At 41.2% G+C, this 25,092-nt stretch overlaps 2 protein-coding genes across 2 annotated transcripts; one reads left to right on the top strand and one right to left on the bottom strand.

Annotated features, from left to right (window-relative positions):
- Positions 1 to 16,523, top strand: LOC119911275. The gene is made up of 15 exons (XM_038730084.1): positions 1 to 158; positions 494 to 702; positions 913 to 1,038; positions 1,463 to 1,596; positions 3,413 to 3,541; positions 3,921 to 4,168; positions 5,198 to 5,363; positions 7,795 to 7,996; positions 8,130 to 8,263; positions 9,125 to 9,261; positions 11,153 to 11,301; positions 11,894 to 12,100; positions 12,257 to 12,351; positions 13,675 to 13,799; positions 16,019 to 16,523. The coding sequence occupies exons 2-15, from the start codon at positions 670 to 672 to the stop codon at positions 16,261 to 16,263; spliced, it is 2,130 nt and encodes a 709-aa protein (XP_038586012.1). The 5' UTR covers positions 1 to 158; positions 494 to 669; the 3' UTR covers positions 16,264 to 16,523.
- A 2,731-nt stretch (positions 16,524 to 19,254) lies between these two features.
- Positions 19,255 to 23,510, bottom strand: ing2 (inhibitor of growth family, member 2). Its single transcript, XM_038732539.1, has 2 exons — positions 23,242 to 23,510; positions 19,255 to 20,599 (listed from the first exon to the last, which is right to left on the bottom strand). Exons 1-2 carry the CDS (start codon positions 23,384 to 23,386, stop codon positions 19,899 to 19,901), a joined length of 846 nt encoding a protein of 281 aa, XP_038588467.1. The 5' UTR covers positions 23,387 to 23,510; the 3' UTR covers positions 19,255 to 19,898.
- Between the last annotated feature and the right edge of the window lie 1,582 nt (positions 23,511 to 25,092).

Below are 25,092 nucleotides of genomic sequence, written 5' to 3'. Positions count from 1 at the left end.
AACCGGCATAAGCCCTGTGTCTGACCCAGGTGACCCGCTGAAGTTCAGCTACCTCCATTCTCTACTGGCTCAGTGTGCCCAGTCCTCCCTGCCTGTGTTGCTTCCCAGCTCCACCTGCTTGCTGACCCCCGAAGGCCTCCACCACACCCTGCTGGCAGGTAACACATCACATATACTGTAGACTGCTTTGCTTCACAGAGTTGTCCTTCTGATTGTCCATACTGTAATTTTGCTATGTTGCACTAGTATGTATACACAATATCTAATGCCTTTCTGTCTGTCCATCATCCCTTGAGATAAAATGTTTGACTTCATGTACGTAATATATAAATAAAATTGACTTGACTTAATGAATACACCCAGTACTTAGTAATACTGTAACTTAAGGTGTACATACTGCATATGTTGATACTTTTATAATGTGCATGTAAGTGTAAATATTGTAAATGCTGCATAATGTAATAATCTAATTGATGGTGTTTCTACTAACCAGGTCACTTGACCAATGTGACTGCCCTGGGAGGGGGGCAGAAAGGGCCCTTGGGTGTGACCAGTGAATCTGATGGAAGCCTGAGGTTTTGGGATCTGGAGCAGAGGCGGATCATCAGGAGCCTGGACGCAGTGGATGGAGTTGTGGGAGATTCAATCACCCTGGGTCTGGATGATAGGATGCTCATAGTCTGCATGGGACAAAGTCTGCAGGTTGGACTTGGGCTGCTTGGTTTAAATGAAGTGGAACTATATTTTCAGCCTTATCAGCAATAATCTTGTAACTACAAGGTTATTACAAAGGATGGCATTGTAAAAACAGCTTGCTAGCTTGTAGGATACAAACATAATTAGGATATGCTGCACTCAGAGAAAATGTGGAAAGACTGTTAATTTGATATATAACTTGTGGCTGTGTTTCAGGTGAGAGAGGTTCAATTCGGGCGAGTTGTGTATTCAGAGAGTGACTCGGTGGACCTTCCCATAGTAACAACGACTTGTGACGGACAGCTGCTGGTGGTCTTCTATGATGGAAGTCATCTAGTCAAGGTACTGACTAGCGCTGTACAAAACCTGCTCAGCAACGAGCAGCAGACTGACAACGTTAGAAACTAGCAGGTGAACGTAATAGAGCATTTAGCATTAAGAGACAGATTTAAGGAGAGTGACTGTGGGACTTTTGAATGCTAATGTGTCTGCTGGATGTGTAAATAGGAAGATATTTGCTTAACCCTTAGCTATAATAACTATAGATATACAGTATATACTTACTGTATATGTCAATGTTGTATTTTAATCTTGTTCTGCTGGCCATGTGGGGGAAAAATCATTTACTGAAGCTTTCTCAAAAGAATGAGTGTCCAGAATGTTTGCTAGAAACTTTGGAAAGAGAGCCTTGTATGTTTATTTAAGTTTTTAAAGGGCTTATACAGGTCAGGTCTGGGGTAATGTGTGTTCCTCGTGTGCTTGTTAGGTGTTTGACCTGGCTGCCTCCTGCTCTCTGCTGCACTGTGTTAACATTTCCATGGAGCGTGAGGCAATCCACAAAGATCGCTCCATTCTGCTGTCCAACAACTCCATCAGGGACTACGTCCTCTTTGCCTACAGGTCAGACAGCGTCAGTTTAGACTCAGGTCAGGACCAGGCTATGGCCATGTCATGTGGGATATGTTGAATTTACTGACGATGCTTTGTAATGATATTCAGCACTTAGAAATTTTACTCTTATGACTTATAACCTAGTAAATAGCAAATTAAATTCACACAGCAGGCTAGATCCCAGTAGGTGATCTCAGCAGCATCGCATTCACAATGAGTGTCACTACGGGTGACTTTGTTCTTAAATAATATCACATATCCCTTTGTTAACAAGCTGTGAACACAGGCCTCCATAGTATCCAGACAAATTTCACCACCGGGTTTGAAAACAGTTGTGAATTATTAAGACGGGCCGCTACTCAAGTGTCTCACCTGTGTAGTGTAGCACGGAGGTGATGCCTTCATGCCTTAGCTCCTGTCACATAAGCTGATGCCCATTAGGGATACACACAAGGGATAATAAAACGTTTCCAGAGAGTTTTTCTTCATTCTGTTATCATTTAATTAAAACTGAATAGAATGCAGAGGCGTGTGTGCTTTCAGAGTAATTAACACAGGAGCCGTACCTTCACACCTGACAGGAGGAGGTATCGGATAAACATCAAACTAGGTCACTGGTGGTTGCTGATAATACAAGGCGACATGGATGGTAATAATATGGAAAGCCTTAGAGCATCAGCTCATTTACACTTCCCTCCCTTAAGTGTGTCAGTGTTAAAGGAACGCTCTCATAATAGTGATAAAGCCTTAATCTTCAAAAGTACAGGCAGAGTAAGTGCTTTGTAGCAAATGATCCAATTAAATTTTTTTACAGAAATCTCCTCTGTAGGTAATTTACAGAAAATATTTTTCAATCAAGATCTTGCTAACTTTGTGCTCGCTACTATATTGAGATTCAGGTTCTGGTTAAGCACTGTGTATCAGGACAAGCAACGCAAACATCTTAAAGGTTTCCAATGAAACGTACACTTTACATAAATAGTATTAAACGCTTGTCTCTGAGTAGCCCCTACAGTAGCTATTGTAGCTAACTGCATCTGCTTGCCTTGTTGCATACAGTATAATAATTCTAGCCATATTTTGTTCTGCAGTTACACTATAAAAATAACAAAATAAGTTATGCCTGACAGCGTTTGTGATCCACTGGGTCACCCAACTACCAGACTTCAGAATCACAGGGTTGGAGCCTATTATCAGTCAGGAACTGGGTGATAGTTCTGGAGACTGTGTAACTTTTGAAAGAAGAAATGAGAAGCTGAATTTATATGCAATAGGTCTCTATTCATGCTACTGTTATGCTACATTATAGCATTTAAGTTTATAAAAACAACAGTAAGATGGGAATAAATATGTACTTCAGACAACATGCAGATTAAAATAGCTGATTTTTGAGATTGGATGTACATTGTAATCCCATGTTACAACATAAAATATAAAAATAAATGGGGAGCTGCTAACAGCTGATAAAAACAATGTATATGGTGCTACAACAGCTCCAGTAACTGTAATAAATTGTTCTACCTGCCAGAATAGTGCACTGTCATGTGCTAGTTGAGTATATAATATAGAATAAGGACAAAACTTTTGACATGAATCCATATATATTGAAGTTAAAATTAAATAATTAAAGAAAGGACACAGCAACCTTCTCTAAAACAGCGCGTCTTGCGCACTTGGGTGAGCACTATAATCTGTTTGAACTGGGGGTGTATGTCAACATTTTAAAATCAGATGCGACACCTTTGACACTACGAGTCTGATTTTGGCCATTGGTTTGTTGATACATTTTTCAGTTATTTGATAGTTGTTCCTGTCTGTGTTTGAGGTCTGCTGGTGAGGCAGCTGTATTCAGTGCCAGAGGGGGCGCTGTGCTGTCTGTCCTATCAGCTCAAAATGGTGCTGCCTCTATACAAGCCGTGGAGATGACTGAAGACTACCTGCTGCTCTTCTGCAGGTACCCTAACACTGTACTGCAGGGTAAATGCCAATACAGTTCCCGTAATTGCAATAACATCCAGCATATTTGTTTTAAAAAATCATTAAATAAATAGATTTTTCTGAAATAAAGGAGTGGATGCAAGGATCTAAATCGCTTGCAATTCTAATGCAATACTGTTGGAGTAAAATGCTGGGAAGGAATGAGGAGGATGTACTTATCAATATTTGTTCCCATATATAAAGTAAGGACAAGAGTAGTAAAGGCTTTTAAGTCAAAAGTGACCCGTGGTGCCTCCCTTAAGTTGTGGTGATGTAGTTTATTTTGATAATCACTGACACCTCACTGTGGTGAAACTTTCTCCTTTTCCACCCTCTTTGTACTTTGTCTGTGTCAGATACCCTTACAGGAGCGGCTGTGAAATCATCCACATCGAACTCTTCAGCTCTGTCTCCTTCCTCTACCTGCGGTCGATACTGGGCTGCAGCCAAGACTGCATTTCCCAGGTCACTGTCAACCGGGCAGGGACTCACGTCGTGGCTTTTTGCCCCTCCCCTCGTACCGGCATCACTGAGCTGGTCACGTGGAATCTGGAGACAGAGGACCACAAACACATCACGCGCTTCCCTGCATTGCTGACCAAAGGTTTGTCTTTAAAGGGGTGCTTAAGCATGGCATGTGTATCAACTGAGGGGTTTTAGGGTTTTCCAGGGATACTTAGTAGAATGATTATGTAACCATTTCCATGCCCCAAACAGCAATTGTAGCAACAGAGATGGCAAAGCAAGTCTGTCAAGGTTTGGATTTCTTAACATGACAAAATGGAACTCATGGTGGCCCTAGCACTTTGCGTTGGTTGTCTAAGTAATTTATGCATTTCTACAAACATATGAATGGAGTTGGATATTTTCTTACACTACTGAATAAACACTAGTGTAAACTAGCTGTACTGGAACAGTGTTGCTACTTCAATTCCATTCATCTCCATGATACAAGGCACAAGGTAGATTTATTTACACTGGGTTGAATAATGAGATGAAGTTGTAGCTCCTGTTATGCCATGTGCACACACAAACGTGTAATAATATGATACACAGCAGATAAGTAGATAAATAAGAAGAAATAAAATAATTTTACGTGGTGGATCGCTGAGGATGAATTAAGTCTCTCGCATCCCGGGGGGAAAAGTCTGGCGGTACGACAGCAGATACTTCTGTATCTGTTGGCAGACAGCAGCAGGGTGAACAGGCTGTGGCCGGGGTGGGTAATGTCCTCTCGTCAACTATTTAAGACCATTTTGCAGGTTTCTCATTAATACGAGTCAGAAACATAAAAAAGTCAGCCAGAGACAAGGTTTATGTTTATTACCTGGCTAGCTCCGGCTGATAGAATCTGTCAGCCACATTTCAGCCAACAAAATTGATGTATGACTAAAAATGAGAAGCTGCTTTTGTCTGTCTGTCTGAAATGAAAGACTCATTGTTTCCAAAATACCAATGGATGTCGAGCTGTAAATCTGCCACCGTTATCACTTTAAACTGTGTATGTGCGGTTCAAGCTCACAGAACTGGTAGAACCTATACCCTAATTTTCTGCACTGAGAGTGTGGGTACAATGTAGCTGCTGTTGTACCACGCTACACCCAAAAGCTATGACATTTTCCTTTCCCTTCAGGCGTGTGTTTTGACCTGCGCTACTGCCTGGGGATCTGCAGCGGAGAGAAGTACCTTCGCCTGTGGGATCTGACCTCCAGGATCAGTGACCAGACTCTTACCTACAACATCTATAAGCTCAGGAGTGACGGCACAGAGGAAGTCATCCCTGTGGGGAAACCCCCGAGGTATTTGCTGAGATGCAGCATTGACAGTAGCTGTTTTCATCTCATGATGCTTCTGGTCCAGTATGATGATGGCTTTCATCCATCTGCAAGGATGGATGAGCAGTAACCTATACTGATTCTGCTGATATATTTATTATACATGAATAAACATATTGGCTCTTTTCAGACATTTGAAAATATTATTCACCTGATTTATGCTGGACTTGACGTTTTATTCTATTTGAACTGAACAGATTCATTCAACACAATCTGATCAGACATTGCACACATACTGTACTGTATATTCATGATGGTGATGTTTCTTACTATAATTATCATTATTAATATCCTGGGCTTGATTGAAGAGTTTGTTGCAAACGTACACACTTTTCATGTGACTGATGAGTTCAGGAATTAATTCCTGTTTCAGTGTCACTCTGGGATTGTGCCATCATCATCACACTGTCGTACAAAATATTACATCAGACTAAAAACAGCAGCATCGCGCTCATTGAACATCTAGTATTTATTAATTATCCACATCAAACAGGTGACATAACAGGTTGCATACAAAAACCGCCTCCTTTGACTGGCTAACCCTAACGCTAAACTTGAGTTTGTAGAAGATGACTCATCTGACAACATTCCTTGTTTCAATTCAATTTTATTTATATAGCGCCAAATCACAACAACAGTTATCTCACTGCGCTTTTCATAAAAGAGCAGGTCTAGACCGTACTCTGTGATGCTATTTACAGAAGCCCAACAATTCCCACCAAGAGCAGCACTAGGCGACAGAGGCAAGGAAAAATCAGTTGGGGGTGAAGGGGAGAGAGAGAGAGGGCAAGAGAGGAACAGAGACAAAGAAGGAGAGAGAGGGGAGGGAGGCAGCCTACACAATATACACACAGAGGTACAGACAGTAAAGGTGATGTTGCTGTAGACTAAATGGAAAATGGTACAGATATTTATAGTAGTGTTAATGATTATAATAACAATAATAATAATAGGACTAGTAACAATAGTCGTTGCAGCAGAGGGCGCTGAGCAGGAACACGGGGGCAGCAGGTGACCCGCAGCCACAGATCCAGACTCCACAGCTCCAGAGCCAGAAAACCTGCAGGAAGTGATAGGAGGAGAGAGGAGAGGGACGAGAAAGCACAAGACTACCAGAAAGGGGAGAAGTTGTGTTAGTAACATGCATTAATGGGATGAGGTTGCATACAGAGGGATAGAAAGTAGAGGAGAGAGGAGCTCAGTGCATCATGGGAGGTCCCCCGGCAGTCTAGGCCTATAGCAGCATAACTAAGGGATGGTTCAGGACTCACCTGAGCCAGCCCTAACTATAAGCTTTATCAAAGAGGAAAGTCTTAAGCCTACTCTTAAATGTGGAGATGGTGTCTGCCTCCTGAACCCAAACTGGAACCTGGTTCCACAGGAGAGGAGCTTGATAGCTGAACGCTCTGGCTCCTAGTCTACTTTTGGAGACTCTAGGAACCACAAGTAACCCTGCATTCTGGGAGCGCAGTGCTCTGGTGGGGTAGTAAGGTACTATGAGCTCTTTAAGATAAGATGGTGTCTGACCACCAAGAGCTTTGTAGGTAAGAATCATTTTGCATCATTTTTAGACAGGATGTTCCTGATTTTCGCAATATAATATATAACGTAGGTGAAAAAAGGCGGTCCTTGAAATTTGCTTAATGTGAGACTTAAAAGACATGTCCTGATCAAAGATAACTCCAAGATTCCTCACAGTGGTGCTGGAGGCCAGGGCGATGCCATCAAGGGAAACTATATCTTTAGATAATGCGTTACGGAGGTGCTTAGGCCCCAGAACAATAACTTCAGTTTTATCTGAGTTTCCACATCTCTGTAGACCTGCTGTTGGTTTTCATACCACTGAACTCTCAAGTGACCATTCACCTCTGCACTGTAACCCAACTATACTATCCCACCATGCAACTGTGATGGACTGTTCTTGCTGACGGACGGTTTGATCATGTCCTGCATTAACATTCTCAGTCTGAGGAAGAATTGCTCTCCTGTTTTACTTTACATATAGCACTAGTGCGTGAGCATCACGCTCTCATTGAATGTGCGCTGTCGACCACAATTTCTACCCTGTTTATCCATTTAAGTTTATTTGACAGGGACCTGATACATTATACAGAGATAAAGCTAAAAGCAAATGTTCATCCCCAGTCCCTGGGGAGGTGAGCAAAAATACAGCTGCACATTACATACAACAAGCATGATACATTTCGGTATGTATGCATGCACATGGATAGTTGTGGTTGTTATAAAAACACAGAGTTTTTATTTTCATTTGTTTGCCAGGAAATGACCTTTGGTATCAGGATTAGCACTTACATACTGTCAGAACTTTTTACAGTCCACATTTGTATTGCTGTATCATCTTCCTTTAATGGAGTCTGGCTCCCTCTGCTGGCAGGTATGCTGTGTGCCGCTCCGTCAGAGCTGGGACGGTGTATGTGTGGAACTTGACCAGACGGCGCTTCGTCTGCCGACCAGTCAGAGTGGAGCACGGCCTCTACAGCAACACTGATGTGGTGCTCGCCCAGGACTTCAAACTGTACATCTTTACAGACAGAAGCACAAACCACAACATGGATGACCATTCATATCTATTCCAGGTCCGACTCTCTTTGATGTAAATGTTCTTATCTTCATCTGCTCATCTTGAGTGCATGTGTTCAGTAGGTTGGGAATTACTGAACCAACCACACCTCTGTCATAGTAACATATCCGTCATGTTTGTCCTCCCAGACTCTTCTGGTGTATGATTTGATTAAGCGGCGCTATGTGAGTAGACAGACTGGGATCGCAGTTATTACATGTCCTCGGCATGAATACTGTCTTCTCGATCATGGACGGACACTTCTAGGCCTATCAGAGACCAGGTGAGGGTTAATGTGTCAAATACAGGGAGTGTGGGAAGTTGACATACAATTAATTTGAGGCTCCGTATGATCCAGACACCCTGCAAACATTTATTCCTCACACAAATGTCATTGAAATGCATAGCACGTTCACATTGTAGCAGAAAGGGGGGAAAGAAAAAATGCAGATTAACCATTTCCAACCTTAACAGGAAAGGAAGGTGGGAATATAAATTAGAGACACACGTGAGGTGGGGAAGGAGGAAACTAACAAAGGCAGCATGGAAAAGAACAGAGAGGAGGAGTGAGAGTATCTAAAGAAAGAGATAACTAAAATTTGATTTCAGTTTCTGGAAATCTTCACCCAAAAAAAAGTAGTGACTTCTATCAAAGTAAACAGACTGGTAGTTGTTCCAAGAACCAGCTCGATTTCCTGGACTTCCTGGATAATAATGTGCTGCTCCCTGGAGCAGGGTTTTAATGGACATTTTGTGAATAAGAGACTTTATGTTTGACTAATAACAAAAAACATTTAATTGGATTACTTTTAATTTATTTTGATTATTATTTGGTTTCAATACGAAAAGATTTAATTGATGATGACGACATGCTATGCTGGTTATCTCTCCAACTTGTTTTTCTCAATATATTGAAAGTGACAGGATTAGGATTGTGATTATTCTCATGTCTGCTGCCAAACTCTTACTTTCGATTATTGGGAACAAACCTACACTACAACATGAACCAAATAAAATTTAAAATGAACGTATCAAACATGTTAATGAAGATATTCTTACGGTATATTTATCATACCAACCTTCAACATCCAATTTCATCAAGCTGAATCCCAGTTAAATCTCTGTCTGTTGCGTGTTGTTGCAGAGAGCATCTGATCCTTTGGGATCTGGACTCTGGCTCTATCAAACATGAGTTGAAACCATCCCACAGAGAGTCGCTCCTGTGCAGCAGCTCTGTCCGAGACTTGCAGCTTAATGCGACACCACGCAGCGAGACAACATGTGAGCTGCCTGTTCCTGCCTCTGTAAACACATATTAGTAATCATATTTCCCATGATTATGGAAGAGATCAGATAACATTGATTTTTTTTACATTGGGTGGTTAGCTGAAGCACAAATCAAAACCAGTTGACATATTGCCATATTAGTATTAACATCATTCCCTAGACAACTTTAATATCAAGTAGTTAGTCCTGTGATAATATCCTAAAAACATTGTACATAAGTACTGGCATAAGGTGTTTCCACCGTCCAGCTGTTGCTGCAGTTATTCCTGCTACATTTCATCCTTTATGTGAACGTGATCTGAGTACAGCCAGAACATGAATACCTTTATTACACTAGGATGGCAACGCAAATGGCCACCCTCTGATCTGTGGATAGTAGAAAGCTTAAAATATGAGACATGGAGTGAGTGGTGTGTGGTTCTAAATGGGAGACCAACACCCTAGCAAAAACTTCAACTTCTGTGTTAAGAATTGACAGTGATCTGTATTTGGTCGGGTCCTTTTTAAGTCTGGATATTACAGCAATTAAAGCTGTATTCAAATCTCTTAAAATAGAAACCTCGGTCAAAAGATGAGTGAAGCATGGCTAAACTATTGCCTCAGCACGTACTGAAAGGTGAGGCAGAACTTTGGGGGAATCCCATCCAATCTTGCAGACTTCCCCTTAAATAGAAGCAATACCCCTGATTGCCTGACTGCAATTGTGAATCGTAGTCACACTCTGTGGTGTCAAAATGATTTTTAGACAAATAAGAGTAATCTACAAAATACACTGTGATCTGCAAACACATGTCTTGAAACAACAGTTTGACAATACAATGCTGCAGTTAATGATGCAGGAGCAGCTTACTCTTCCAGCTGGATCTCTCAGAATGCCCAAAACTCTAAAGTATTTGTCTGAATTTTGCAAATTTTACACACAGTGGCTTTAAAGTGGTGAACAGTGGAAAAAATTCAAAGTAAACAGACTGGTAGTTGTTCCAAGAACCAACTCGATTTCCTGGACTTCACTCACTTTTCCTCATTTAGATATCAGTATATGTGGTCGTCACAATACCAGGAAACAACAACACATAGGGCAGCTGTTGGGGGTGGTGATGGAGCAGTGGATAAGGTGTATGTATGCCTTTGGTGTGAGAGACCTGGGTTCAACTCCCCACTGTGACACATCCACCAATGTGTACCTAAGCAAGACACTTAAGCTGATGATACATGGGGCAACTTTTTGAGCAATGTTGGTGGCAAGTCCGACTGTTTTGAACAGACAGCAGCGGTACGGGGAGGGTGACGGAGTGGCGAGAGAACATTACCATTGACAGCAACATTGCCCAGCACCGTTGCTCCGTGTATCATCATCTTTAACCTCTAGTTGCTCCAGAGGCGTGCGACCTCTGACATATAGCAATTGGAAGTCGCCTTTTTAAATGTAATGTAATGATGTATGGCTCAGGAGGTGAGCAGGTCGCTTACTAATCAGAAAACTGGCAGTTCGACCCCTCAGCTCCCCCAGTCTGCATGTTGAAGTGTCCTTGGGTAAGATACTTAACCCCAAATTGCTTCAGATGGCTGTTCCATCAGTGTATGAATGTGTGTGAATGGGTGAATGTGACGTAGCGTAAAAGTGCTTTGAGTGGTCGGAAGACTAGAAAAGGGCTACACAAGTACAGACCATTTACCAAAGATACATGATTATGTCCATAAATCTCTGCATTCCACCTGCAGGTAAACTTAGTCCTTTCAACCCCTCACAGATACCTTTTGGACTATGTTTGAAGCAATAACATAGAAATCATCAATCCTTTCTTTAAAACTTCTTGTTCAATCAGTCTTCAGATCTGGATGGGCCTGTAGTTCTAGGTAACTTTGGTTTTATCTCCTCCCACAGTGATGCCGTGGGACATTCGGACAGAGAGCCAGTCTGCAAAGAAGAGAAGGCTGGAGAGAGAGGCAGAAAGAGAGAAAGAGGTGAAAAGGAGGCTGGACAGAGAGAAATACAACTCTATAGACCAGTACGTCCTCAGTGGAGATGAACAGGTACACTGGAAAAGAGGATGGCACAATAAGAGGAGAGGATAACCCATCTAAATCACAATGTTTATCTGCAGAGAATATTGCCATGGTTTTAGGCTGGTAAAGAGATATCTTTGTGCAGATCTCGTGCAATAGTTCTAAATTGCTTGATGTCACAGAAGGGAGGAAGAGAGAGATGGGGACAGATATTCCTGGCCACTATTGTTGTCGAGATGATAATTATTTTGATATTCAACCAGCACTTTTTTATGATTATCTTTTAGCATTTTGCATTTATTTCATAGTAATAGTGTGTTTGATAGAAACAATGGGGTATAATATGAAAGACTATAGCTAGAATCAGCGTTATGGACATTATGTGGTATGCCTCTTACACCATTAAGTCACCAGCATGTGTTTTGTACCTTTTTTACTTTATGTGTAAGATTAAATTAATGACTTTTGGATACTGTTGTTGCAAGTGTGACTGCATGTTACAATAATAATGTCACTGCATAAATGTTTTGAGGTTATTGGCTTCATCACATTAACTTTCATTACTTTGTCAGCAGCTGTTGTATTACTGACTTGTACATTCCCCACCTTTATTTTTTAGGTGGTGGTGTGCTCCTACTTTGCTCACCACCTCAATGTCTTCAGCATGATTTTGCATGAACACCTCCACACCTTGGAGGATAGAACATCACTGCTGAGCCTCCACACTGCCGCTATTACCTACACTGGCAGTCACCTGGTGCTGACTCACTACAACCAAGACCAGAGGAACCCCTACGTCACCCTCTGGGACCTGCACAAAGGAACGGTGTGTTACAGTTTGCTTGAGCTTAAACTTGAACTGTGCTCTTAAAATTAATTTTTAAGTTTATTTTAAACAGTTATTTCATGTATTTTTCAGTTTTCTGTTGACCAAGATATGCATTATTTGAGGTTTTATTATGTTTTGTACAAATTCCTTTAGGTGAGGAAAGAACTGAGGAATGAGGCTGGAGTGTGCTGCGTAGCTATCACAGATAATGCAGACAGAGTTGTCTTTGGGGTCACAGGAAGAAACAGGTACATGTGTTCATCTTTGTGAAGTCCATATTATTCATCACTTCGACACTGTGCTCTTCCATTGTTATGCAGATCACACACAGTTGTATGTCTCATAGTACTGAAATTGTATTAATCTGGATTCTCTATGCTGTCCAACTTCTTCCAGCTGATAACACTGAACTTGGACCACCTGGACCACTAACTCAAAACACTCACATTTGGGAGTTGTTTTCAGTTCACACAGCATATTAAGAATCTTGCTATTTACAAATCAGAAATATTAAGTTAAATAAAAGTTAAACCAATGCTCCCCAAAAACATAGCTGGCATACTTATTGACATCCTCATTTTGTTACGTGTATGGTGTGGGGACAGAGTGGACCCAAATGCAACGTACAAGTTTGGACAGGTTTTATTAGGGGAAAGAAGGGGTTGAGGGACTGGAGTTGAGAGTGAGGTGGATGCCGGGGGAACGCAGGCACGGGGAACCTGAGGAGACAGGGACCAGAGAGCCGGGGGGACACTGGGGCCGAGGAAGAGAGGAGGCACAGGAGAACTGGGAGGACGCCGTGGGGAAAGGGCAGGTGAGCGAGCCCAGCTGACTGGACTGGGTGAGTGAACCTGGGGAGAGACAAACAGGCTCAGACACAGCAGGGACAAAGCACAGGGAAATAGGAAGGATGCAAAATACGTGCAAGCTTGAATGTTGAAGTGGCACCGGGTAAGGAGCAACGACGATCAAGCAGAGGTAGTGTGGAGAACCTGGGCTGAAGTACTGGCAGAGGTGGAGTTGATTGCTGGCAGGTGTGGCAGGCAGAGGAGGAGGTTGATGAGATGCAGGTGCGGGTTGTTGGCTGGGCTCAGGAGCGGAGGGAGAGAGAGAGAGAGAGCACACACAGGGGAGGAGACACAGGGAGGCAGGCAGAGAACAGGAAAAACAGACTCACTCATTCAGATGAAGAAAAGGAGAAATAACCAGGACACTCACCGTCAGGGTCTTTGTAGAGGGGTCCCCTATCTAAAACTAGTATTAATACTTTTAACATATTAGTTGATATTATAGTTACATAGTGCATATTCATGAATTGATTTGCATTTAATCAACCCATAACCTATTGGGTTAATCCAGCCCTGCTGTCTGCCTTCACAGTCTGTAACATTAACCTGTCCCACCACAGTCGGAACACCTCCTGTTGTCTGAGATGATAATGATGCTAATCATGCTGCTTCTGGGTTCCACTAGCATTTTGCTAACAAGACAAACCCGACAGTGAATTCTATAAGTAAGTGTTAAATGCTTTCACATTTTAATAATTATGTTCTCCATGTTTACTCTGACAGACTGAAGGTGTGGGATCCCTTCAAGGGAAACTATAGGAGCATCTGTGGCTATGAGAATCTGACCATAGAAGTCTCCAGTAAGCTGTACATGACAGAAGGAGGAACCAAAGCCATTCTGTTGTCAGGTAAGAAACAAACTTATTAAAGCTCTTTTAAAGCAATGGAAAGATGTAGTAGGGCTTCAGTCATATGACTGAGGTATGTTTGTCTTCACACTCTGGAGCTAAGGCTCTTTCACATTAAGGTGGCATATTACAGCATGTTTTCACACTTTCAAGCAAGTGTAATCAGTGCAGACCCAGGCTGCTATATACGGCTATTTTAACATAATAAACTGGCCATTTATGTGCTATTACGATTTATTATATTAGAAATTGACCACATTAAAGGGTTGATTAACCCACATTGTTAAATAAATAAAAAAATCAAGTAGAGAGCTTAAGTGACTTATAAGTATTGAAATTTGTGTGAACTGACTCATTAATGCTTTAAAAAAATGCAGGATAACTATTCAGTGATTTCTTGAACCCGGGTCGCTGCGGTAAGGACTCAGCAGGTCACAGTTTTAATCATTCCCGTACACTCAGCCGTCAAACTTCACCATGTGAGTCTTTGTGTGCGTGTCTTTAGGACCTTTACGTTGGCAGGACCAGTAGTTCTTATGGGGACCAAAGCTCTGAGTCCTGGTGGTCCTGATTCAGTATATTTAAGCTGATTAAAATGATCATATGATGTGCTTAAGTTAAACCGGAGAGTCATTTGCACTAAACAACTGCCGACCTGTCTGAAATTCAAGGCAATCACAAAAATAATTTATCTACAGCAGTCTACAGGTCCCCCACTTGTGGCCACACAGGCCACTGTTCATAAAAAATCCAAGTTACACAGAGTGGCATGTCTGCTTTGATAAAACTATCTTTGTCTAGGTGTAACTGCTACAGACCTTCATATCGGACAGGAATCAGTGTTAATTAGCTGAGTACATTTGCCAGCGACAGTTATTATTTAAACTGGTGAAATCAGTTGCCAACTAAAACTAAAAGACCTGCACACCCACACCGGTGTTTTGAGTTACTTTGCTTGATGAGACCTAAGATTGCTTAGGTTGAAGGTGGGCAGAGCTATGCTGATAATTATTTGAGGTCACCAAGCTCTGTATATTTGTCCAAATTTGCCAACGGGAAAAGTAAATTAAGCTTAGTCTTTCCACACCCAGTCTGTCCTGAAAACAGATCTAATTAGCCAGTAAAATGTGCGGGTGGACCATGGATGTGCCTTCATGCCTTCCAACCTTCTACAATTCGACACTCTTCATTATGATTACTGGAATTGCCCTCAAAGACTCTTGCAATTTGAAAATCATACTTTCAAATCGGATCGTCGATTTAATGCCACAAAAGTTTTTTGTATATCAAACCAGGAAGTCCAGTTTGAGTCAGAGCAGATTCTGAATATTTACTATTTATCAGACAACAGAACACTGCACAGAGGTTCATAATACTCTGAGACAGCCTGTACACGTTACAACTCCATCTACAGTAGAGCTACGTGCTGGTCGAAGCCATCAGAGCGAGGGGATTGAGGGCGTGGCCATGCAGTCAATTTTTGACTTGCAAAACTTTCTCACTTGCAAAACGGTTTAACCTGCAAAACTTTGACTCGCAAGGAAAATCTATTGACTTGCAATCAAAGAGGACATATTAGCAATTAAAACTTTTTGTGACACAAAAAAGGCCTGTTTATTTTTAATTACAAACTTGAGTTTTGACTGCAGTGCGATACATCCATCCATCCATCGTCAACCGCTTATCCTGCGTACAGGGTCATGGGGGGGCTTGAGCCAATCCCAGCTGACATCGGACTCAAGGGCGGGGTACAGCCTGGACAGGTCGCCAGTCCATCGCAGGGCCACACATAGACGACCAACCACTCACGCTCACACTCACACCTAAGGACAATTTAGGGTCACCAATCAACCTAGCCTGCATGTCTTTGGATGGTGGGAGGAAGCCGGAGCACCCGGAGAGAACCCACACAACCACCGCCCATAGTGCGATACATATGCTCTCAAAACATTTTTTTTTTGCTTGCATTAAAAAGACTAAAATTACTGCATAATGTTGCTTTAGAACACAGTTTGTGAACAGCAGTAACCACAGGTGTCGCCAAATCATATGGGACTGAAATGATCAGGATTTTAAACACACATAACTCCCAAAAATCAGTTCACTAAAAAATGTATAAGAGAAAAACTATTCATGTGAAACATATTAATCACTGTCATAACATACACAGCAGAATGTATTCATGTGCAACAGTGACTTTTTATGTTATAATAATCCAGGACAGTTGAGCCTGTGGGACCTGGAGGCACGCAGCGTCCTGTCTGTGCTCACCCTGGATGCACATGTCCGCTGTATGAGGCTGCTTCGTGGACGTGAGATATCCGTCCTGCTTGGCCTTAGCCACAGCTCCGCCCTCATCAGCATCAAGTCAACATCCAGGATTGTCAGCTCAGCAGCTCAAGTGGCTCAAGACAGCGACCTGTTTGGAGAGTCCAGCAGCAGCGAGGGAGAGGAGGACTCGTAGGCCAATCAGTGATGGACAGAAATCATGACAGAACAAATTAAATCCTTATCATGACACATGGAGTGTGAAGAAATATACTTAGGAGAAAAGATGTTGTGCTGATAAACACCATTACACTGATATATGTGTCATAACTATGCACTTTATCTGCATTACATCCCCCAAATAGTTATGCAGGGTATTTGTGGTGTGATTATTAGTTTTTATATTTAAGATAGTTACACTATAAACTGCAAATAAACAGAAATGTCATAATATCATCCAATATCCATGAATTTATATAAATGTCAGTAAATGGTTTATCCAGAGGGAAGGTAAACAAGTTCTGATGCCTTCAACAGTGTGCATGACACCAAGTCACTGAATGTGAGGGATAAAAACTCATATACAGCGATAAATTTCTGTAGTTAGCTTCGCTGGCTAAAGACATTTAGATTTTTTACATCATTGAGTGTAGACTCAATTATAGTGTGTATATATGTGTTCTCTAAACTATAGCCTGTGTGTGATTTTATTATTGTATAAGTAAGCACTTCGTGAGCATTGTCCAATCCAGAGTCAAATTCCTCGTATATGTACACATACCTGGCAATAAAAGCTGATTCTGATTTTAGATCCACCTGTTAGTATAATGCAGGAAGTTCAACAGTATAAACTACAGCCTCCAAAATGATTAAAATTATAAAATTTTAAACCAATTTCAACATTAGAACCTGTATTAAACTGCATTAGGTTTAGCTCGGTGTACCTAATAAACTGGCTGTTAGTGTGTATGGAAGCTTGCAAATGGACCTTTTGATGAACAGTGACATTTTTTGGGCAATTACAGAATCAGTGGCAGAAAAAGTAGGAGATTTTTTACTTAAAGAGTAATTTGGCACCTTTTATGTGGATGTCCAGTCAGTGTTGATGGTAAATGTAGTCAACTGAAGCAATAAATTCCTCATTGGAGTGCTATATTAACCAAGAAAGCAGAGTTCTCCTGCTGGCAGAGCTTCGCGGGCAGTGCCTACATGTACCAGGATGCTTTGAGAGCGAGTTTATGATGCCCACGCCCACCCAGTTGGCCACTGCAGCCCTGAGCATTAGGTGACAAAAATACTCACACAGCGGTCATCTGCCCTGTCGGCCTTGCTGGTCTTGGTTGTCTTTTCCAGTTTATCTTCAAAATCATGAAGAAGTCTCTAGCACACCTCTGTCCAAGTGAGAAGTAAAAACTACTCTATAGTTAGGTTTAAATCAGGCAGTGGGGTGTTTGATTATGAAAATGGACACGTTAAGTATAGTAGTTCTAATATTTACATCTTACAGTTTTGTAATTCTGGTAAGAGTTGTGATGACAGGAATGAAATTATGGAGACCACCATGCAAACTTGTGCCCCCTGAACTTTATAATGCTCATTAGAAAAAACAAAACTTTTGGATGGATAAACAATAAACAAAGAGATAACAACATTCCACTGGTGAGGCAGAAATCCAAGGTTTACCTGTGGTGAGGCCTTTTGCTGGTGGCATGCACAGGAAAGGCTATGCTGGGACATAATCAAAAGGCCTTTTCCTCTATACACTGGCCAGTTAAGGACATGTGAGGATTTCAAACTCTACACTGTCAGACTACTCAATTAGTCAGTTTAAGTGGTCTAAGGTTCTTTGTCAGCCTCAGCTGGACTTAAGCTCAGCTGTGCTTTGAGGTGAATGCTTACATTAGCATGCTAACATTTACATTTGGCTCAATGCTGGAAAAACTAGACATTAACATGCATGTTAACATCAATGTTATAGTAACAATCTTACATTTAGTCTGTTACATGCTATAAAAAAAATACTTGCCTTATAAACAGCATCAGTTCTTTTAGGTACACTTGCACAAAGCCATGGATTTTGTAGGCATATCGTCAGGTGTATGATTAAACAGTTACACCAAACAGGTGCTAATGATCACCAATTCAATATGTAGGTTGAAACACAGTCATTAAGTGAAAGAGAAACAGCTGTGTAGGAACAGCCAAACTCAGCTAACAAGGTGAGGATGCTGAAGACAGTTTACTATGGCAAGACTGAGTACAGCAACAAGACACAAGGTAGTTACACTGCATCAGCAAGCTCTCTCCCAGCCAGATGAAAGAAGAAAGAAGCATAAGGAAACAGTTAACGGTGAGGACCGTAGACGCCGTGGTCGGCCAAAGAAACTTACTGCTAGATGAAAGACGTCATGCTTACTTCCCTTCACAATCTGAAGATGTCCAGCAGTGCCATCAGCTCAGAGCTGCAGAAAACAGTGGGTCCCTGGTTCACCTTCTGTCCCGAGAAGTCTGGTCAGAAGTGGCCTTCATGGAAGACTGGCGGCCAAAAAGCCTTCGACATGGAAACAAGGCCAAGAGACTCAACTAAGCAGGTGCAGAAAAATGGCAGCAGGCGCTCTGGAATGATGGGCCAAAATTTGAAATATTTGGCTGCAGCAGAAGGCAGTTTGTTCACTGAAGAGTGGAGCAAGAGTGTCTGCAGGTGGTGAAGCATGGTGGAGGTTCCTTGTTAGTTTGAGGCTGCATTTCTGCAGTAAGATTTGGGGATTTGGTCTGATCAGGAGGGTTCTCCAAGATGTTTGGGCCGACCTACCTGCTGAAGTCCTCCAAAAACTTTGTGCAAGTGTACCTAGAAGAACTGATGCTGTTTGAATTCTTACTTTACAGAATGTTATCCTTTTGCACTGTACCGTATCACTAAAGGCATTAGGATTTATCCTCTGGGGAGAACCAATATCTCAGAAATGTGTACCATCTATGAAATACTTAAGGAGGTATTTGAACTAAAGTGTTAGACCAACAACTGGTGACTAACATTGCCATTCCAGAGGCCCTCTGCAAATGTGGCTAAAAATAATATTAATGTGGATAGTGAAAAACAGTCCTAGCAAAATGGCACAGCAGACTGTACAGAAATCTGGTTACATACTTGTTGCCAAAGAAGAAAAGAGAACTGAATGGCAACTGAATGACTTTACTTTGTTTTAATGAATATAAAAGAAATGTACACAATAGTGATAGTGAACCAGTGAAAACATAAAGTCCACATACATGATGTCCTATTCCAGTGTCCCATCAACAATCGTTTCCTCAATTAAATATCAAATCTCTTGATAGATTATTCTCTACAAGCCATTATTGTTTAGAGAAACACTGATTTCAAATGACTAAGTACAATTAAGAAGTAAAAGAAAACAAAGTTTGTTTGGCCAAAACTGAAGCAGGAATACCTTATTCTCATTAGAATCATGTCCAGAATGAAAAGGGATAGAGAACCAAAAGACGCTTTCATTTTCTTCTCTTAAATCAAAATGGAAAAGATAAGTCTCACGAAAAGCAAAACACTCAAGGAAGATGGCCGCTTCAAGCCGATGACTCTTGCTGTACCTGGACTCCCGACAGTCTACAGTAGAGTTATAGCCAGCGGGAACAATCAGTGATGGAACAGCAAATCAATCACAACGGTCCTTGATTAATAATAAGCGCTGCTACTAATGGTGCTGATTGTGCTCTTACAACATAACGATTACTGTTTTCAACTACAGCTGATAATCTCAACCCTCAGGCTGAAGACATCTTCCAGATGAGTGAGGAGCAACTGAAGACGGGTCACTACCTGGATCTGCGGTCTTTTCTGTTTTTGTCAAGGCTTTTGTCCATGGTCTTTTCGCTGTCCCCTCTGCATTTGGGGCAGTACCACTTGCCCTTGGGCTTGTAGGTCAGCCCCACACAGGAGAAGTGGAACCACTCGATGGGGCACTGGTCGTTGTCGCAGCCAATCATCTCACCATACGACACCTGCTCGCAGAGGCAGTAAGTGGGCTCGTTGGGGTCGATGGCGAAGTCGACCGGCGAGGCGTCTCGCTCCTGTTTGGCCTTGCGTTTCTTCTTCTTCGCAGACTTGGACTTCTTCTCTCGGGGCGGAGGAATGGACAGCTCCTCCACAGGGTCGTCCACTAGAGAGCCATTGGCTGACGGGTGGCTGGAGTCACGGCTCTCGCTGTTGCGCTGGCGTCGGGGGCGCCGGGCCGAGGTGCGCTCAGGGGCCGGGGAGTCCTGGACGCTGGAGCGCCGCTCTGTAGTGAGCCGCTCGGCCTCGCTTGGCTCCTGGAGGCACAGGGAGTGGGAGTCCATCTGGCGGGAGCGGTTCTCCACCAGCTCCGTCATCTGGGTCACTACGTGGATCTTCTCGTCGCCCAGCTCCTGGCTAATGATGAGCGCTCTCTGCAGCTGGACCTGCAGGCGCTTTCTCTGAGCTGCATCCTGCTCACCTTTGTACTTCTCAAATACTTCATCCACCTCCTTCAGCACCTCTGCAAAGTAAGATAGAAAAAGAAAAGGAGGGAGGTCTTTATATTTTTTTTATTAATTAATGACACTGAGAATCAAGAGTGATAAAAGGAGATAGTTTAGAAAAAAATATATATAATAATATATAGGCAGAAAAAGTAATAATATTCAAATGTGTTTTTGTTCTTGTTCCTTGGCTGTCCTGTAGACAGATGTATGTGCAGAGTTTGACACCAAAACGATGTTTTTACATTCATCTGCTGAAGGGGAAAGTTTCTCGGTACTCATCTTAAATCTCAGTTTAACACCTGGACGTACCAGCAGCACATCACAACTAGTTTGGAAACCATTCGTGGTCCTGCATGTAACTTGGAGGCTAGTAACATGCAAAAAATATACAGAAGACAGACAGAAGTGATGATCAGACAGTTATGGAAAACAGGGCAGGTAGAGGTCAGTGCTAAACGCATATTAGTGTGGATATGGAAAACCGTTTTAACATTTATTCCTTAAAACTTACGGATCACTATTTAAAAAGCTGCTAGTACTTAATTGTTACTAACTATTTCTGTTTTAATAGTAACAACTGATTAGGTACTAGTACTTAGGACTCGTCAATAAAACAATAATGATATTTATCACAATATAATTGTCCTCAATAACAATTCATTTACATCACGAACGAATTAGCACTTAATTTTTCTATTAAGATGTTTATTTTCTTGAGGAAAAGGGACTGAAAAAAAAAATTTACTAATCATATTTTATATATATATTATCATAATAGTTTTGAATGTTCTCCTCAAATTTGGCAAGTGATCCACTGTTTGGCATTAAGTGTTTGTCACGTTCTGACCATAAAGAAAAGTTTAACCACACAGTTAACCATCTGGTGTCTTTAATATTCACTCAGGAGCAAAAATCAACCTTTAAACTTGAAAGAAATAATGATTTGACATTTATCCTGATAATTATCGATATCAAATGCCATGAACTGTTTTTAACGTGATAACATTTTTGACCGTATCGCCCACTAGTACTAAATATTTAGTTACTAGTAACTATTCTTAGTTATTGCACATTTGCCATTGAAATCTATGGGGCTCTGCAGTTTAGATTTAATTTATTCATTAGTTACTAATAAGTAACTGAATAGTTACTAGTAACCATTTCCATTTTACTACTCACTATTATTTAGATACTAGTGGTAATTTTACTTAGTTACTAGTTCATTCTTACTCGTGAGAAGTAAAATGTTACTATCAACAAGCCATTTTACTAGTCATTAATTATGAGTGGTAACATAAAATGCACTAGTAGGAATGAAAATGTTACTGGTATCTTTTGGAAGTAGTTACTAGTAAATATTTGAATAGTTATAAATTGAGTACTAGTATCTAAATCAATTTTAACTATTGTATTAGTTACTAATAAGTACTAGTAGCTTTTAAATAGCTACATTTCAGGAATAAATGTTGGCTTGCCATATGTAGAGGGTAGAAATGTAGTACTATTTGGTTTTCTGAGAGCTACTGGACTAATACCACTTTAAAAGACTAGACAGTGGAGGCAGTGACGCAACGTTGAGGATGCCAACTGCTGAAAACCCTGAAGGAAGAAGAAGAAGAAGAAGAAGAAGAAGGAGGAAGAGGAGGACTGAGCCGCAGTGAAATGTGCCTACAGGAAATGACGGCATTCAGATGGTGAAGGGGGTTGCCTGGAAGAGGAGGTATCCGGCTCTGCGGTTTACACTTGACAGAGCAGAGTGCAGGGGCAGATACCGTATAAGCCCTCGGAGATGTGTAATCTCGCTTTAAAACAGTCGAAATGTAAAGCGTCGTTCCTTCTATTGGCGGGTCTCACATTAGCCTGAGGTGTTGCCGTGGATCGCATTGGTAACGGAGGCTGCTTGTAAACCGCTGCTCGCCCTGCGTCAACACAGAGCAACAATGAGGACTGTTTCACATGAAAAAACGGCAGTGTATGTTAACCATGGTCACTGGGTTCGCTGGGTTCACGCCTCAATAAATACCATGTATGATGTTCCACACATCTGTATTCTCCGTTCTGGGCTTCGGCATTCATTAAATACACCAAGCAGCGTTTAAATCACATAAATGTCCAAGTTTATTCACTGTTTTCGCCGGTAGTCGCACAGTAATCTTCCGCGTAAACACCACCGTGGTGGGCGGTAGTGTGCACCGATCGAAAAAGTTGAAATTTTACTAATACATAGTGCTTGTATTTGGTTTATATTGATGCCGAATTTGTCACTGGACACCAAGTGTTCATAACAGATCTTGTAGCAGGTCATAAAGTATATGTACGTTTGATGAGAGAAAGAAATATCAAATGCAAGATCTTCCTCATTGAGTTTGGTGTCACACACACAAAACCGGACGGAGTGTATCCTGGGCTACGCTAACTGAAGGGTAGCTAAGTTGTTTTACATTAACCCATGTTTAGGTTATCACCCACATTTCAGCCAGTCACCTTACTGTTTGTCGAAGTAGATATGAACAAGGGGCGCTCGGCTTTGGCAAAATGGGAACACAAGGCTCGCGCCTGCTCCACCATTTCAGCACACCCTGTCACACTGCCGTTTATGTTTGCCAGTTTTATCCACGCAGATGTATTTCATGATGGAAACATGTAAACACAATACCTTGATACTTTGCATCAATTTCTCGAAGCAGAGAAACATTTCTTTGTATGTCCAAAGGCAGGGACTCCACACATTCCAGATAATCCTCCACATAGTTGACCAGTTGTTGCGACTTGTCGGCATTTGGATAGTGATGGCCTAACATCGTCTCTACGATGCATAGATGCACTAAAATAATATGGAGGAAATGAGAAAAATGTACTGTTAAAATCAAATGCTTGCCGACTTTGCAGCTTGTAGGGCAGTCCCAGGCAGCAGTTCACTTCAAACAAAACTCAAGCCACTGCGCATGCGGGTGTATTTTCCTTTTATGGTGTTGTACAGTTTCCTTTCATTTGTCGTAATCGAAGGCGGGGCCAGTTGGGTTTTCTGCATCGTGATTGGTTAAGAGTGACCTCATTATAATAAAAAATCTCCCGGGAAATTTAACCAATGGAGAAATTGAAAACACAGAGCTGCCATAGTTTAGACGGATTCATATTAAAGCAGAGCAGCAGCTAGATTAAAGGAACCTTAGTCAGAGGCCTAGTGATTAAACTAAAACCTATATCAGACAATAAATTCTCTCAAAATGTGTCTTAATGGATATACATAGATCTACACATCTAGCCATTTATTATTTCTGATCTATCATGATGAGGAATTTGGGAGACATGTTTAGATTAAAGAATTTTTTTAATCGAAGCAGAGGTATATTACACCTTAGAATGAATAAACATCCCAAAAAAATGGATCCTACACTTCCCATAATGCAACTGGATGGTGTCTTTCATTCTCTTCACTTGGTGAATGTCCATGTTTTAAAAAAAAATGTCATATTGAATCACGTTTTTGGATGTCTCGAGGCAAATTCAATATTTCTCCCTGATGATCTAGAGTTCTGTTTCTTACCCTGCAGAACGTAAGACATTATACAACTGTTGTCACAGTAATAGCTCCTCATGACTAGTAACTTGACTTTTATGTAAAACTTGGTGAAGAACCTCTTTAAAGTTGTTCCACTTTGGTTATTCTTGTGGGATTAGTTGTCACTTAAGCTTTAGTGATGGCAAGTTTGAGTCTTTTGACAGACTCGTTCATTCAAATCTCGTTCATTAAAATGAACTAATCTTTTCTTGAGTCATTTCGTTCATTTGAACTAGGCTGTTATTGTGGCGCGACAGTCCTCTAGTGGGCGATTACAAAACAGTGCTGTTCTCAAACACGGAAGGCTGCCTGGCATGCTTTATTTGACAAAGTATAATGCACAAATTCACCTCTTGATTACTGTATATCATCATTATATCAACCCCCCTGGGCCCACAACCAAATTCAAACCATGTAAAAACCACAGAAATATGTTGTCAATATTCGATTAAGCCACTACTCTGGCTAAATCCTTCCATTTTCACAATCTTTCCCGAATAGTATACAACCAGACCAGCCATATAAAGGCTTATGTATATAATTACTATCATTATCTCTAAAGTGCTCATTCATACAGCAGCCTAACGTCCCTATCCATGAGTAAAATATTAATATCAGATTTGTGAACTAATCTATTATTAATACTATTAAGCTTGTGCTGTTTTAGATAGAAGATATTCAGTGTATCAGTATTTATGGTCATGTTAAATATTACTGGGACAGAAAATTTAAGATGAACATTTATTATCCAGGAATTCCCATCAGCTTCATTGCAACAAGACCTTGAACTATAGAGGAAAACAAGCGCCAATGTTATATTTGATTTGATTTGATAATTTAGCTGTTTTTTAACTGTGTAAATACATTATTATAATAACACATTAGCTTTAATGTTGCTTTTGATTTCGTGTTGAACAGGGTAACTTTATTCTTTGTAATAAAGTA

This window comes from Micropterus salmoides, unplaced genomic scaffold, assembly GCF_014851395.1.
Source record: "Micropterus salmoides isolate LMB-PRFRI ecotype aquatic unplaced genomic scaffold, ASM1485139v1 Ms_hic_scaffold_2, whole genome shotgun sequence".
NCBI classification, from domain to species: Eukaryota; Metazoa; Chordata; class Actinopteri; order Centrarchiformes; family Centrarchidae; genus Micropterus; species Micropterus salmoides.
This window is presented reverse-complemented; position numbering and strand designations above follow the sequence as displayed.